Below are 16930 nucleotides of genomic sequence, written 5' to 3'. Positions count from 1 at the left end.
CTATCCCTATTACCTCATGCACAGCAAGTACTATGTGAAATCAATGGATAAGTTATAGGGCACAGGAATAATTAACATAGCTGTCCAAAAACAAGTTTCTTTTGAAGCTGAGTGCACTTTTATCACTGTAGGTATTCCACCAGAGGATGACTGACTGGCTAACAGACTAATTATCCATCATCAACATTATTACAAATCTCACATAAATAGTAGCTACTATTTATTGTCTGCTAATTATTACCAGACTCTGTTCTACATCCTTTACCTATATTATCTCAATGAATTCTTGGTTTCCCTGAGTTAGGTACTATTATTCAAATACTAGAGATACGTCTAGTGACAAACCTGAGCAATGAGAGTAGGAATTCAAACCTAATTCTGTCTCAACTTTAAATCCTCCTATACAACTATATAATCTGGCATAGTCAGAAAAGACTGAATGGCATGGAGGCTGAATGAACACCATCTGAGAACGCTTTTTAGTTTCAAAATTCTCCTATTCTCTGAAACAATAAATTTCTCCAATGCAATTAGGCACAGGACGTCTTGATAAGAAGCCTTATAAAAAGCTGAAATATGAGCTGCTGCTGCCAAATTAAAACAGAAGTTAAAATTAAAGTTAAAACAGAAGTTAAAATCTCAGTCATCATGAAAGCCTTGACAAAGTAGGTTCAATTTACTTCTAACTTTTGGCAACATATTTATTATGTCATCAAATACATCTGAACTGGAAACATAAATAAGACATTTACCTCTATAAGGCACAGGAATTGTTCCAGTAAGGTTCATTAATTCCCTGGAACTGCCATCATTAAAAACTGAAAGGAAAGAACAAAGATTTTTTAAAAAATATTTATTTTTTAGTTTAGGTGGACACAATATCTTTATTTTATTTTTATGTGGTGCTGGGGATTGAACCCAGTGCATCAAGCATGGTAGGCCAGTGCTCTACCTCTGAGCCACAACCACAGCCCCAGAACAAAGATTTAATCATGAGCATTTTTGTAGATACTCTCATACAAGTTATTCTTTTAGAAACAGTGGTTAAAATTCACTATTATCCTTGAAAGGGGCTATCTTGTTAATGTATCATCCATTCTGTCCAACAACAAAGAATCCTTTGTTGATTCACTCAAGGGGATCAGCTTTTCAGTGAGTAAAGGAAAGACGCTTTGAATTACTTGCAAAAACTAATGGGAGTACCACAGTCCCAGTAAACATGAGTTCTTGGTATCCAACTAATCAATGTATGCATGAGGCCCTGGGACAGAAAGACAGACAGACACACACACACGCATGCACACACGTCATCACTTTCAAATACCATACTAAATGTTAGCCTAGTATCATATTTTAGAAATCCTCAGGTGTTTATCCTGTCATTCTCAATTCTAATGTAGTATCAAACACAGTATTAAATGTACAAAAAAGTGTCCACAGTTAACTGTAGATGACATCTTTCAATATGTATTTTTTTTATTTCACATTTTTAGGGTAGTAATCTGTGTTACATTGATTGCTATTGCTTTTAACAATGACTTGGAATGCACACCATGCCATATAGAGAGGACAAGGTTGTAATACATACTACAAGAATACACATTACACTGATGACGTCAGTTGTTTTATTACTGACAATTATAAACCATGTTGTAATTTATTCTAATTTTGAACATTTTCAAATAAGAATATCTTTGTTTACTTTATAAGTATTTTGATAACGATGATTTAGATTTGGTCAAGCCATATGAAGTTATACAAGACTTTTTTGATGATGATGGAACCTTCATCAGTTTTGTTCAACAAGGTTATTCTCTCAGCATCAAGTAAAAGCTATACACTTACAGAAAAGTTCAAGCCTCAATCATTTTCTCCAAACTGAAGCTATTGTAAAACTAACTTTAATTTTGGTAAATATGAAGGTTTTGCAGATCAAAATACCATGGGATAGTGTGTGGACAAAAATAAAATTGAAATGAGGAAGAATCTTGTCCAAGGTTTAGGAGAACACAATTGTTTCAGGTCCTTGTTGCTTAGGAAAAGCAGAAATGATTGCCTCTCTGCTGCCTCTCACCTCTCTTTCAGGACCTAAAGTTTACAAAGCCACAGGTGTAAGTGGAATTCATAAAGTCTCAGCTACAAAATTCAGCTCACTGCTTTCAGAGCCAAAGGCTTCATAATGGATAAAAGCCCTGGCACATTATGAAGCAGGGTTGAAGAGAATGAACTGGATATGATGGAGACAAAAAAGAGAAAAGTTCCAGGTGTTGTCATCTCTTAAAATCCAACTTTATTTTCTTCTCAATAGAAAGTAAAAAAACAAAAACACCATCTTACCTACTCTACAGAATCAAAAATAATATTAATAAAAATTTTCCTTATTATAAAACGCAAGACACAGTTCACAATATAGGTTTGTCAAAAGTGTTCCTGTGCTGGGCACAATGATGCATACCTGTAATCCCAGCAACTTGAGAGGCTGAGGCATGATTCAAGACCAGCCTCAGCATCTTAGTGAGGCCCTAAGTAACTCAGTGAAACTCTCTCTAAATAAAACATAAAAAGGGCTGACGATTTGGCTCAGAGAGATGCTGGGGGTTGGGGGGATGGGATTAAGCATCAGTAACTTTAAGCTAAGTATCTTTAAGATATACTGTACAATATCTTTTCTTTCCTCTAGGTGACAGACTACATGTTAGAACCAGGTTTGAGGCCAACCACAGCAACTTAAGTGAGATTCTTAGAACCTAGTGAGACTCAGTCTCAAAAAAAAAAAAAAAAAAAAGGGGTGGGGCTAATACTCTGTGGTAGGGCCCATAAGCATGAGGCCATGAGTCTGAACCCCAGCACTGCAAAACAAACAAATTTCCTCCTAGGTCTAAACTTGCACAGTTCTATATCAATTTTTTTTTTGTTGTTGTTGTTTAAACTTAAGAGTTGAACAAATATAATACCCTATTGCTTAACACTTATGTTGGGTGGAGGTTCAATTCTACAACTGAAAAAACAAACTTAACAAGAAAGCAAAAAAACTATAATCATTAATAAAAAGAGTAAGCAAATTCAAAATACAGTAATAGGTATTGATTAAACTCACCATATGAATCCAATACAGGTTTGAGATCTTTGTACAGAGTAATAACATTGACAGTTTCACGTACAGTTAGGTCTCTGTATTTGTACTGAAAAGCAAAATCACAAAATAATTTAGAGTAAAACCTAATAAAATAACAAGCCTTGTTATTTTATTCTAGATTAATTTTTTTAAAAAATCCTGTTTTCTTCATAGCACTCTTCTTAAAGTTAAACTGGCTTTTGTCAATTATTAATATTAATTAAAGCCTGAAAGGGCCTCAGTTACTTTCCTTCCTATCACCTATTTGAAACCTTTACCAAAGCTACCAACCTCCATTTTAGCTCTTCTGTCCAATGTAAAAGGACCTACCAAATCAAATCTTAGTCATTTTTGAAGACTTAGCTTACATATCTCTCTCTCCCTCTTCTTAATGAATTCTTTTCCAGACTTCCCTTTAGCCCATAATTATCTCTCCTTTTTCCTTTTATTAAATCTTGTTCCATTCTTCTCCAGAAGATCCTGGCTTAGGCACTCCTGGCAGGAGATAAGATCAGGGACTCTGATCACAACACTTCCAAGCTCATCAATTGACAAACTGACCATGTACGTGAAGTTTTTAGTGCTTCTTTCTTAAAAATGAACAGTTTATCTATTCTAAAAACAAATACTCCAATAAGCAAGTCGGGGACCAAAACAAACTGAAAACAAGAACATCCAGTTTGGTGATCCAAGGCAGTAATTCCAGTGCCTCTGGAGGAACTGGGACAGAGAGGGGAAGTGTTGAGGCAAGAGGATCACAAGTTCAAGGCCAGCCTCTGCAACAGATCCTTTCTCAAAACAAACAAACAAACAAAAAAAAAAAATCAAAAGGGCTGGGGATGTGCTGTGATAAAGTGCCCCTGGGTTTAATCTTCAGTACCAAAACAAAAACAACAATAAAAACCCCTAACAAGTAATAGGTAAAGCAAGAAAAACTTCATAAACAATAAATATTAATAACTTCAAAGAAGAAAATAATAATATTGAATCCATTAAATAAGAATACTCAAAGAATACGAAATAAAAACCAAAAAAATCTGAGAGCAGACCCAAATCATTCAATAAAAGGATTAGAATACAGTCCAAAAAGTCCCACAGAGACTACTAAAAAAAGAATGATAGACAATATGCGGGAAAATATTTTAAAAATTAAGAAATAAATCTAGTTCTATTCAAAGTCCATTCTTTCCCTCCTTCTACTGTAATACCAATTTTTCCATGCTATGTAACCAGTCCTATTAACATATAAACATGTTCTTAATTCTCCCATCTTAGTCACACAAGTCACATTCCTAAACTCTCAGTCTCTCTAGCAGTCACATCTCAGTTCCTCTTTATATAAAAAAAACAAATAAGCAAACAAAAACTCATATAAGGAAGGCTGGAGATGTATCTTAGTAGAGAGTCTGTCTACCATACAGAGCAGGCTTCCATCCCTAGCTCCACAAAACTAAACAAACTCATACAAGTAGCTGCCTACATTTGCTGTCTTACATTGCCTTTTCTATGCTTTCTTTCAAAAACTTTCTATAGTGGAAAATTTCAAACATATCCAAAATTAGTAAAAGACGAAAGATTTATACGATCTGAAGAGAAACCAGAGTATAAACATATTCAAAATTAGAAGAGTATAATGTGCACCCTTATATCTAACACACAGAGTCAACAATAATCAATTAACAGCCAATCTCATTTACTCCATTCACTTTTCTCTCAATTTTTTTCTGAAGCAAATCATAAATAACATCATATCCTCTCACACATAAATATTTTATATCTTTAAAACAATTTTTAAAAATCATAATACTAGTATCACATTAAATAGTGGCTAATTACTTAATATTATCAAATATTCAATGTTATATCATATTTAATTTTTTGAAAAAGCATCCAAATTAAGTCCACTGCAATTTAAAATCTGAAGTCTCTTTTAAATGTACAGATTTTCTCATCTATCTTTTTTATAGCTTTGAGATATAATTCACACATTTAGAGTGTACATTTCAATCGTTTTTAGTATATTTAGAATGGTAAAATCATTATTGCAATCCATTTTTACATTTTCATTATTCTCAAAAGAAATCAATACCCTCCAGAGGCTGAGGCAGGAGGACTGCAAGTTTGAAGTCAGCCTAAGCAATTACTGAGGTCCTATGCAACTTAGTTGAGATCCTATCTCAAAATAAAAAGGGCCAGGGATGTGGCTCAATGGTAAAGCCCTCTGAATTCAATCCCCAGGACCAAACCAAAACAAACAACAATGACAAAAAAAAACAAAACCCAATACCCTCTAAAAATAACTTTTCATTCTTCTCACCCCCTACTTCACCTAGATGACCAATCACTAATCTACTTTCTATCTCTATAGGTTTGATTATCCTAGATATTTCATATTAACAGAATCACATTATCTTTAATCACTAACTTCTTTTACTTTCCATATTTTAGAGGTTCATCCGTATGTAGAGTGTACCAGTATGTCACTGTCATTCATTTTAATTGTAGAATAATTCTTATTATATGGATATACCACATTTTACTTATCTACTGTTTAATTGATGAGCTCATCTCTATTTTTACCCCCACCCCCATTTATTTGTTGAAGATACCTGTTCATTTGTCTTATAGAGGTTTCCATAGTTTGAAATTTGCTAACTGCATCCCTTTAGTATATTTTAATATACATGTTCCTATCAATAAGTATCTGGATCAAGAAGCAACGATCTTCATGATTTAAAAAAAAGTTTTTTTAGTTGTCAATGGATCTTTTCTTTTTCTTATTTATTTATATGCGGCACTGCGGATCCAACCCAGGGCCTCACACATGCCAGGCAAGCGCTGTACCACGGAGCCACAACTCTAGCCCTTCATGATTTTTATATATACATATTTTCTTCCCCTCTCTCTTAAGCAAGATCATTTCACAGGTAATATTTTTCCACTGAGAAGCACACTGATATCTGGGTATCCCTGTGATGTTAGCAACCACTGATGCTCACTGTCTAGACCCATTCTTTTCACACTCACTCCAATTCTGGACATTCTGTATCTGTCCAGTGAGAAGTGATCAGATTCTGGATGTATTTTGAAGGTAGAGCTAGCATGATTTTCTGTGGAAGTAAGGAAAGAGGACTCAAGGAACACTTCAAGGTTTGGGGCCTGAGAAGCAGAGGGGTGTATATATATTTTGTACCTACCACTTCACTGTAAAATTGCTCATCAAGGTCACCAATACCTACAATAGGATGTGCAAAGGCCAATTCTACCTTCATCTTACTTAACCTACTGTCGGTAGCTGACCAAGTTAACTTCTTCCTCTTTTATTTTCTTTTGGTGGCGGGGTAGGGGTACTGGAAATTGAACTCAGAGGTGCTTGACTACTGAGCTACATCCGCAGCCCTTTTTAAATTTTTTTTTTGTTTTAAGACAGGATCTCACCAAGTTGCTGAGGCTGGCCTTGAACTTGCAATCCTCCTGTCTTAGAATCCCACGCCACAGGGATTACAGGCATGTGCCACCACACCCAGCTGATCCTCCACCCCACTTTTTAGAGGTTTTTAGTTATAGATGAACATAATACCTCTATTTTATTTACTTTTATGTGGTGCTGAGGATCAAACCCAGTGCCTCACACATGCTAGGAAGTGTGTTCTACCATTGAGATACAACTACAGCGCTGATTACTTCCTCTTAAAACATAATTTCCAGAATGCCAATCAATGCTTAATTTCCTCCTCTCTGTGACTATTCCTCCTTAGTCTCTTTTGCTGGTTCTTTCTCTTTCTTCATCAATTAATGTTATTAAGCCGCAGGGCTGAGTCCTTGGTCCTCTTCTCTATCTAGACTCACCCCTGTGGTAGTGTTCCCCTTGTTTTTAAATAATATTTACATGTTGAAAATCTGCAGATTAAAAATTTCCAGTCTGAACCTCTTCCTTGAACTTCAAAAATGTATAGGGGTCATTAACTTTTCAATTTCAGTTACCCATGGTTAAACTTGGTCTGAAAATATCAAATGGAAAATTCCAAGGATAAGCAATTGGTAAGTTTCAGACTGCATGTAGTTCTGAGTTATGTGAATTCTGTAATAAAATCTCATGCTGTCCCAGTCTGTCCCACCCAGGAATTGAATCATCCCTTTCCCCAGCAAATACAAACTGTTTATGCTATCTGTGTCAGTGGCATCTCAGTCATGATCAACTGTCGCAGTGCTTGTTCAAGTAACTCTTATTTTAATAACAGCCACAAAGTGCACAAGCAATGAGCCAGCAATTTTATTGAGTATATGTCATGACTGCTCTATTTTATTAATAGTTATTGATAACTTTACTATGCCTTTTATAAATGAAACTTTATAATAGATATGTATATATAGGAGAAAAACATAATATATACAGTGTTCAGTACTGTCCAGTTTCAGGAATCTACTGTGGGTCTTGGGATCTCTGTAGATAAAAGAGGGAGTACTGTATATCCAGTTACTGGTTTGATAGCTGCATTTGAATATTCAATGAAAGTTATATGAAAGTCAAATTGAACCTGACCAAAAATTATCTCCTTATCTTCCCTCCCAAAGTGACTCTTCCTACATCTATACCCCTCTATCTGTTCAGACCCAAAACTTGAAGTTATCCTTGGTGACTCTCTTTCCTTCACACCCACAGCAAATCTATCAGAAAATTCTGCTAACACTACTTTCAAAATACTCTACAGTTTGATCACTTCTCACTACCTCCACAGGTACAATCCTGGTCATATTGCCAGCATTTCTCATCTAGATTATTTCAAAAGCCTCTTCACAGATGACTGTGCCTCCACTAGTACCCCTGAAGTCTAGTTTCAACACAGTTTTGTTGAACACTACTGTTAAAACACCTGCCATCATTGTCCAACTAAATGTCAAATCCCTATAACAGCTTGTTAGGGCCTCCAAAATCTCCCAACCACTGAAGTTCAATGTCTAAACCTACTCTCTTCCTTTACTCTGATATAAAATTGTAACCTATCCCCATTTTCTACCCACTAGCACAGTATTTCTCGTTCCTGGTTAACTTTTTTTTTTTCTTTTTCTTTTTTTGTTTGGTACTGTGGATTGAATTTAGGGTCATTTTAACATGGAACCAATCCCCAGTCCTTTTTGTTTTTTATTTTGGGTTAGGGTTTCACTAAGCTACTTAGGGTACTAAGGGCCTAGCCTGCTTTACTTTCCTCTAAAATATACTATCAATTTCCAAAATACTATTTAATGTACTTTTTGTGTAGGAGACATTCTCTATTTTGAAACTTTCTCTCTCTTTTTGGTACTGGGATTGAATATTTTATTTTGAATCAGGATCTCACTAAGTTACTGAGGCTGGCTTTTGAGCTTGCAATCCTCACGCCTCAGCCCCTCCATGAAACTTTCTCTTTAGAAGTTATTTGGTCTTCAGTTAAGCACTTTTTTTTTTTTAAACAGGGAAAAACAAAAGTGTTATATATAATAGTGCGCTTTATTATAAATTGAAAACTGCTTAAACCGAGGATAATTGGTAGAAACCAATTCTGCTTTGACCAAACTATCTAAAGCTAAGCCATTGAACTGGGGAAGGCTCAACTCTCGACCACTTCACATGTTATTCCAATTAATTTAAAATTACACCTCCCTCCCCCCGCAAAACCAAACCAAACCGTTCCACTCCGGCGTCAAGTACCACATTTTGAAGTGATTACCAAATTAAACCACAACTTTAAAATGCAAATGCCTGATTGTTTTAAAAATGAAAAAAAAATATATACTAGTTGAGTTGTGAGGACTGTAATTTAAACTCACGCTTCCGAGGTAGCGAAGGACTGGTATTTTGGACGTTTTGACTTAACCGAGCCAATTCTACTCTCTTGCCGGCCCGGTTTTGAGTTACGCGGGGGATACAAAACTGCAAAGGCCACAGTCTCCCCAGCGAGGGAAGGGCAGACTGACGGGTTTCTGGGACCTTAGATCAGAAACTAAGCACGACCGGCTCTGTTTGTACATTTTAAGAGGAAAATTATACCGCCCGACAGACGGCTCCAAACTCTCCCGAAGAGCGAAGGACAGGTGGCAGACAGCCTCTGGGCCTTTGTTGACGGTCGCCGCCCCCCATTTTCCCTACCCGGGTATAAACAGATTCCGAGGCCTTTGACGCCTCGGGAGTGGGGGCCGCGAAGGCAGCGGAGGACCGCACTGAGGCTTCCGGCCAGCTCGGGAGACTAGCTGGGCTGGGCTTGGCTGGTCCGGTCCGGGCCAGGCGCGGAAGGGAGTGGTGGGCGCGCGTGGGGCTGAGAGAGCGTCGCGGCCTCACCTTGGACACCATTTTCTTGAGCTGACTCTCCGACACCGCCATGACGGACGCCTAGCGACTCCGGTCCACGCAGGCAGAGGGTCAGCCGCTCCCGGGCCGCCCAGGCCGCCCCACACAATCGCACTCCAAGCGGCCAGCCCCCCACCCCCCCTGCCTCTAACAACAGGAAGTCAGCACCACCACAGCACTTCCACTTCCGCTACGTCACTTCCGAGGCCGCGTTCCTGCAGACAGTGTTGTACACGCTAAGCGGCGGAGTTCAGTCATAGTGTGGGTTTATATCAACTCGCCTCTGGCGTTGCGGCACTACGACCGACCGAGTCCCAAAAATGAGGGCAGGTGTACTCCGAGTGTCGAGGCTCTGGGTTTGGATAAGACTGGCAGGTATTTCAGTCACCTTAAGACTTAGGAAGCAGGTGCAGGAAGGGCAAGAAGTATGATGGACTTCCAGTGAGCACTAACGACTGATTCATCAAGTGGGAGGGTACTGTACTGGCAGAAATGTTCTGCTACCGACTTACTCTTGTGAGAATAGTAGGCAAGTACACTTTTAGTTTCGCCTTTATTTTTTTTTTCCTTCCATCTCTAAGATGAGCGGCTTACATTAGAAGACGTCCAAGGTTTCTTTGGTTATCAGGTGTTTTTGTCTTTTTTAAAACTTAAAAGTCCTTCATACTACGTTTGCAAAGGCGAAGTGTAGAAAGCCCTTGTTTTTCAGGAAGCCAGACAATAATTTCTTCACCAAGATACCTTTCCTAAGTTAGAACTTTTCTTGTCTGCCTAGACGCAGTTGAAAATACAGGCTGCATTCTACCTTGCTTTGTGTTCAACTACCAGCCTGTCCACCAAATACAAGTCCTTGGGGCAGGCGTATTTTCAGATCTTCATGGTCTTGTATAGTGCAAGAATAGGTAGTGAGCCTTTCGGAAGATCAGAAGTTCAAGGCCACCCTCAGCAATTTAGCAGAGACCCTGTCTTAAAGTAAAATAAAGGGACTGAGGATGTAGCTTAGTGGCAGAGCACCCTTGGGGTTATGGTAACTTGTGTTTTTTGTAATACTGGGGATTGAACCCAGGTGTTTGTGCACGCTATGCAAGCACTTTAACCACTGAGCTACATCTCCAGGCCTTGTTTTATTTTGATATAGGGTCCTGTTAAGTTGCCTAGGCTTGCCTTGAAATTCCTTTCCTCCTGCCTCAGCCTCGCAGAGTTCTAGTATTACAGACATGTGCCACCAGGCTTGGCTCGTTATGATGAATTATATTAGTCATTATTCCACATCATCACCAGTTTTACAAGCACAGTGTCAAAGTATTGTAAAACTTAGGTTTGATTATGTGAAGTATGATTCATTTGAATGATTTTAATATAGTGCTGATGAGAACAGACTATGGTATTGATTCCCTTCTAAGCTGGCATCTAAGTGAAAGTCACAGACACAGAAGGGCCTATTTTGAAAGTATGTGGAGATATTATAAAGTGTTGTCAATACAGACACATAAAGGCAATTTAAGAGATATATATTATTCCTGGACAACCATATGTTAGCTCTAGTCAAACCAAAAGGTCAGTTCTACTGCTCCTGCTCTTTTATGTTGCTTAAAAATATGGTTTTCAAAGTGTTCTCAAAGTCACAGCTTGTTCAGAAGTAACTTCAATTAGAACAACAACAAAAAGTTTTGCTAAAATAATTTTTAAAACTTTGAAAACAGTTGATAAAATCCAATCTCATTTTAAGAGTCACTTAAGTAATTAAATGTACTAGGTGCTGTGTGAATTATATGAAACAAATCTCCAAATCTGAATAAACTTCCTTTAACTTGAATAAATCAGGCATCACATGGTGAATTTAAAAATCAAACTTTATTCATTATTCTTGATATTTAAGGAAAACAATATAAATTGGAAAGTAAAAATATATCTTCTACTATAGTATCACAAAAGCATTTTTAATACAAGCCCCACTAAAAAATCATAACAAGAAGAGGCACTGCATAATTATGGAAAAACAAAAAAGTGAAAGTTAGCAGAAGCACTGAATGTTAAATTATCATCAAATCATAGTGAGGTGGTAGTTGGTGGTAGTTGCTTCTTGACATATATGTGGAACTTAACAACATAATTACTAATACTCAATATTCAAGGGAATGTCTGAAGCAGAATTACTTCTATATTGTGGCCTTCTAGAGGGTAAGGACCATTGTTCATCTTGGAACATTCAAATTCTAACACAATATTTGGAATAACAGTAGGTACTCTAAATGTTGTGTTGTCATGTTCCTGTTATAATTAATGTAGTGAACTCTTGGCAATTTATCTAGGAGACAGTAATATTTTGCAGTTAGATTGTTGTTCAAGAATATATTAGAGAAAGAAAAGAAAAAAGTTATAAATTAAGATTTTTAGAAATTACCAAATTTTTGATTAGTTATCACTTATTATAAAAGGCTAGTTAAAAATATAAGATATGTTTCTTTCAGTTTTACTATTTCATAAAAAAGGATACATTGTTAGAGTAAAACCAAAATAATCAAATCAAATCTAATGCTTATCTCTTCAAATATCCAAATGTTTTTTGGTCATTGTTTTTATAGTGCTGGGATAGTACCCAGAGTCTGTGTGTGCTAGGTAAATGCTCTACCACTAACTACACCCCCACTCCAAATGTCCACAATTTTTATCCAGTTAATCTGGTGGGAATCTTTCCAAGCATATTAAATACTTTTTTACTTTCTTAAACATGGGATACTGAATGTTACCTTAATTACTGAAGTTCACCACTTTTATTAAGTGAGCATTAGAATGACTATTTACCCTCTACAATGTGTCTACCCTTATAAACCATTTGGCTCCTATCTCTCTGCCCAGATTTGTATGTACCTATTATGTTTACAAGACACTTTGGATTTCTTCACGGTACTTACTACAATTGGAATTGTACATATGTAGGATTTGATTTATTGTTTCCCAAACTAGATTATAAGGATCAGGAATGCTTGTATGTAGTCCAGGCATGTTCACTGTTAGTGCCTGGAGTATAATAAGTTCCAAATAAATAACTAGATGACTAAATAAAAGCCTATCTTAGTTCATAGCTGCCTCTGCTGTTTGCTGAGGACAGATTAGGAAGCTAGGGAATTAGTCTTTCTAAAAATTTATGTTTTTTAAAAGTAAACTTTTAGAGAATGAAAGTAATTTTTCCTAGTATTTAGGACCTCAACTTTAGGGTCTTGTGATCACTATTTTGGCTGTTAAGCATTTTATCCCTATTAGTACCTTAAAAAAGTAAAGACTATAAATTTGAACTTTCTCCTCTATAAGATGATGATAATAGTCCCTACCTTAGTGGGTTATTATGAGGATTCAATAAAATAGTAAAGTGCTAATTATAATTCCTGTTATATAGTGTTGATGTTAGCTGTTACTATTAGTTGTGTATCAAAATAGTAATAATATGCTCTATTTAACACATGAAAACATTATTAATGAGGGGCTGGGGCTGTAGCTCAGTGGTAGAGCACCTGCCTCACAGGTGTGAGGAACGTTCTAGCCTTAGCACCCACATAAAAATAAATATTGTGTCCATCTACAACTAAAAAAAATTTTTAAAAACATTGTTAATGATTCATTTCTAAAGCATATGTACTCTGAATTGTTTCTTCTGGAGTGGTTAAAGGATTTGCTCAGAACCATCAGTCCACTCAGCCTCTATCCCTTAAGACCAATGGCTTTTATGAAGTCTTCATATTTTGGCTTTAAAAGAAAAGGTTTTACTCATAATCTGTTTCTACCAAAACATACATTTCTTCCATGCTTCTACTATTATCACATGTCATGTGGGGGATCTTATATAGTCCAAGAAGAGGTTATAGACAATTTCAGAAAGGAAATCCTACTGGAAATTAAATTACATATACTTTTTCTTTATATGTTAAAAATTTTACATTTACCTTTTACTATTTTAAAGTGCATATAAAATTCTTTCCCAGTTGTGGTAGCTAATGAATTTGAAAAGGAAAAGAAAATGTCTTACCATTATTACCAACTGTGTTTTGCAAAAGAACATCAACATTAAACTATGAATCTTTTGAATATGCACCTAGCACAGATTTTATAAATAAGGCCCATTCTGGATCTTTAGGTTATCATATTTATTATAAATGTCAAAAAGTAACCTTTATAAAATTCATTTCTTTCAGTATATCTCCAAAGTGATTAGTGTGTTTTGAGTTTGGGGTACACAATTTAAAATATTACACACTGCAGATGCATGTTTATCCTTGTTGTAGCTTGAAGAACAGTATAGATATGTTAAGCATCCCGAATGAAATTAGATTTTTTTCTCCTTCCTTATCTAACTCCTTCAGGATCAAATGACAAAGCTAACCAAGAAACCATCTACCTTAACCAAGCAGTTGGTAAGACAAATAAGACACAGACATACTCAAATCTAATATATGTTGGCAAAATTAAATGATCTTTTCTTTCAGGTAACTGTGTTTGAGAGTCAAAGTTTTAACTGTTGTTGGAGACCATGGATTGAGGATGCACTGCTTTGGAGTTTCTCAGTCACTGTGTCTTCCTTCACTGTGGTTTTAATGACTTCAGATACTCCATTAGTTCCAAGGATGCAAGGTAAACTTAAAAACACTTCACTATTTATATCATAATATCCCTAAAATGAAAAATATAGGGATTATAATAGAAGTGAATCACTGCAAAAAAAAAAAAAAAAAGGTCATATCATAAGAAAAAGATGGACAAAGTAGATTCCTTGGAGAGGGACATCCCATGGAATCTGGGTACAATACAGTAACTTTTTTTAAGTTTTCTTTTCCATATTGTATTTCGCTCCTGGTATTCTAAGTCTTCACGAAAGTCTGATTAAGCATTTGTGTTTCATCTTAGCTATACTCTAGGGAATTTATGCTCTGGGTAAAAGCAGCAAAAGACAGGCAATTGGAGAAACAGACTGATAACTAGCTGAGACAAGTTGGCACATCAGTTTGAGGTGATGTGGCTGGCTGATGTAATAAATCACAACCAGAAGTTGTTTATGGAATATATAAACACTGCTTGGAGATTCCCAAAAATTACATGAGGGTGAGAGGACAACCTGGTAGAGATCCAGACTTCTCACAGTTAAATAGCATAGGGCTTAGGCTGAAGTGCCACCTCCAACATCTTACACTGAAAGCTGGTGACATTGAAGACACCTGCATTAGAGTGTGAACAACAGTTTTGCTGGTTTTATATTATTAATATGAAAGTTTAAAATGAGACAATGAGAATAACCATTACCTTTGCTAAAATTGATACAGAATGTACTTTCTTTTTATTGTTTACAATACTGTCGACCAGGTCAGCTATAGATAGTCCAACAGACCAGGATCTTTGACCTTTTACCTTTAATAGTTCCATGGCTCTAGATTACAAAAAACAAAACAAAACAAAAAAAGACCTTAGAAAATGCAAAAAATATTCACCATTTAGTTTTACATTCTGTTTAAGGCATTAACTAGGTGTTTTTATGCACAGAAATAAGAGTTATACAGTAATGGTTTTAGGAAGGCTTTCAGATAATTGAATGATTATTTAAGCTTTCCTTAAAATGTCAGATTCATAGTTCACAGAGAGATGCTTTAAAAGATTCTCACCACCCTGATGATTTAACTAATTAGGAATTAAAACAATAAATACCAGTTTTGCCTATTACCCCTGGCAAAGATTAAAAGTCTGATAACTAAATTTGAAGAAGCTATACATAGGCATTCCTATAACTACTGTTGAGAGTATAAAGTGATCTAAGATTTTAGAAAAATTTGGCAACATCTGATCTAAAAATTATTCTTCTAGGGATTTATCCTATAGTAATATACTCAAATGTGTAAAGATATACACATAAACATGTTTTCTGTATTTGGAAACAACTCATCAAAAGGGGACCGTTAAATAAATCATTACCGGGCTGGGGTTATGGCTCAGTGGTAGAGTGCTTGCCTAGCATGCATGAGGCACTGGGTTTGATCCTCAGCACCACATAAAAATAAAATATATCGTGTCCACCTAAAACTAAAAAATAAATATTTAAAAAATAAATAAATAAATTATTACCAAATGTAGTATCATATAGCTTTTATTCTTAAGAATAGGTAGCCAGTGGTATACGCCTGTAATTCCATTGACTCGGGAAGCTGAGGCAGGAGAATTGCAAGTTTGAGGCCAGCCTCAGCAACTTAGCAAGACCCTGTCTCAAAAAGTAAAAAAAAAAAAAAAAAATTTAGAAGGGCTGGGAATGTAGCTGAGTGATAAAGCACCCCAGGTTCAGTGCCCAGTACTGGAAAAATAACATCCTACCAAAAAGACCCCTGAAAAATTAGATACTAGATTGTCATGTATAATATGGAAAAATATCACAAATTTATTTTTTAAAATAAATTTCCAAGACAGTGTAAGTAGCATAAGTCTATTATAAAAATAATAATAATATATTTGTAGAAGCATTAAAAAAAACTGGACACTAAAACTTCTCTGGAAGATAGATTTACCCCAGCTTTTTACATTCTACTTTATAAATATCTGTAGTATTTGAAGTTTTATAATAAGCATATGTTACTTTTGTTAAAAGAACAATATAAATTAAACAATCATTTGAATTTATTCCTTTCAAAAGATATAGGGAGGAGCTGGGCATGGTGGTGCATATCTGTAATATCAGCAGCTACTTGGGAGGCTGAGGCAGGGTGATCATAACTTTGAGGCCAGCATCAGCAACATAGTGAGACTGTGTCTCAAAATAAAATAAATAAATATAAAGGGCTGGATGTAGCTCAACAGTAGTGCACCCCTGCATTCCATCCCCCGTACCACAAAAATGATAAACTACAGGGAATATTGCTTAGTGGTAGTGTAAATAAATGCTTAGCATGCTCGAGGCCCTGGGTTTAATACCCAGAACCACCAAACAAATAAAAATATATAAATTAAGATTATATAATCAAATTAGAATGAATCATATCACACTAATCTTCTAAATAAGGAGGAAATTCCAGTCGTTATATTCTAAAAAACATAAACTGAAAGTTTAAAAGTTAAAATCCTGCTCAGTGTGGTGGTATAGGTCTGTAATCCCAGCAACTTGGGAGGCTGAGACAGGCAGATCACAAGTCTGAGGCCAGCAACATAGTGAGCTATGTCTCAAAATTAAAAAAAGGGCTGGGAATGTACTCAGTCCAAAAGCACCTCTGGGTTCAATCTTTTGTTACTACAGTACAAAAAAACAAAACAAATAGGGCTGGGATTGTGGCTCAGTGGTAGAGCACTCACCTAGCACATGCGAGGCGCTGGGTTCGATCCTCAGCACCACATAAAAATAAACAAATAAAATAAAGGTATTGTGCCCAACTATAACTAAAAAATATATTAAAAAAAAAAAACAACACTAAAATCCCTTTGTCCCAAGGGAGTCTGTGAAATGGGGGAGCGTTGAAAAAAATATT

The 16930-nt window shown here is 36.0% G+C and overlaps 2 protein-coding genes across 9 annotated transcripts in view; both read right to left on the bottom strand.

Annotated features, from left to right (window-relative positions):
- Positions 1 to 9582, bottom strand: part of Tsg101 (tumor susceptibility 101) — a 51407-nt gene extending 41825 nt beyond the window's left edge. Inside the window, exons 1-3 of the mRNA XM_027942339.2 lie at positions 9432 to 9582; positions 3098 to 3182; positions 753 to 818 (exon numbers count right to left, since the gene is read on the bottom strand). Of these exons, the coding sequence (XP_027798140.1) occupies positions 753 to 818; positions 3098 to 3182; positions 9432 to 9473 (193 nt within the window). The 5' untranslated portion in view covers positions 9474 to 9582. The remainder of the gene's footprint in view (positions 1 to 752; positions 819 to 3097; positions 3183 to 9431) is intronic.
- Positions 9583 to 11275: 1693 nt separating this feature from the next.
- Uevld (UEV and lactate/malate dehyrogenase domains) overlaps positions 11276 to 16930 on the bottom strand; it is a 42909-nt gene continuing 37254 nt past the window's right edge. For 7 of the 8 annotated variants that reach the window (XM_027942420.2, XM_071616344.1, XM_071616340.1 and 4 more), the window contains 2 exons: positions 14733 to 14856; positions 11276 to 14106 (listed from right to left, as the gene is read on the bottom strand). In XM_027942420.2, coding sequence (XP_027798221.1) covers positions 13939 to 14106; positions 14733 to 14856 — 292 coding nt within the window. In that variant the 3' untranslated portion in view covers positions 11276 to 13938. The remainder of the gene's footprint in view (positions 14107 to 14732; positions 14857 to 16930) is intronic. The other variant, XM_027942423.2, reaches the window with a different exon arrangement.

The sequence above is a fragment of the Marmota flaviventris genome, chromosome 9 (assembly GCF_047511675.1).
Source record: "Marmota flaviventris isolate mMarFla1 chromosome 9, mMarFla1.hap1, whole genome shotgun sequence".
Classification (NCBI taxonomy): Eukaryota; Metazoa; Chordata; class Mammalia; order Rodentia; family Sciuridae; genus Marmota; species Marmota flaviventris.
This window is presented reverse-complemented; position numbering and strand designations above follow the sequence as displayed.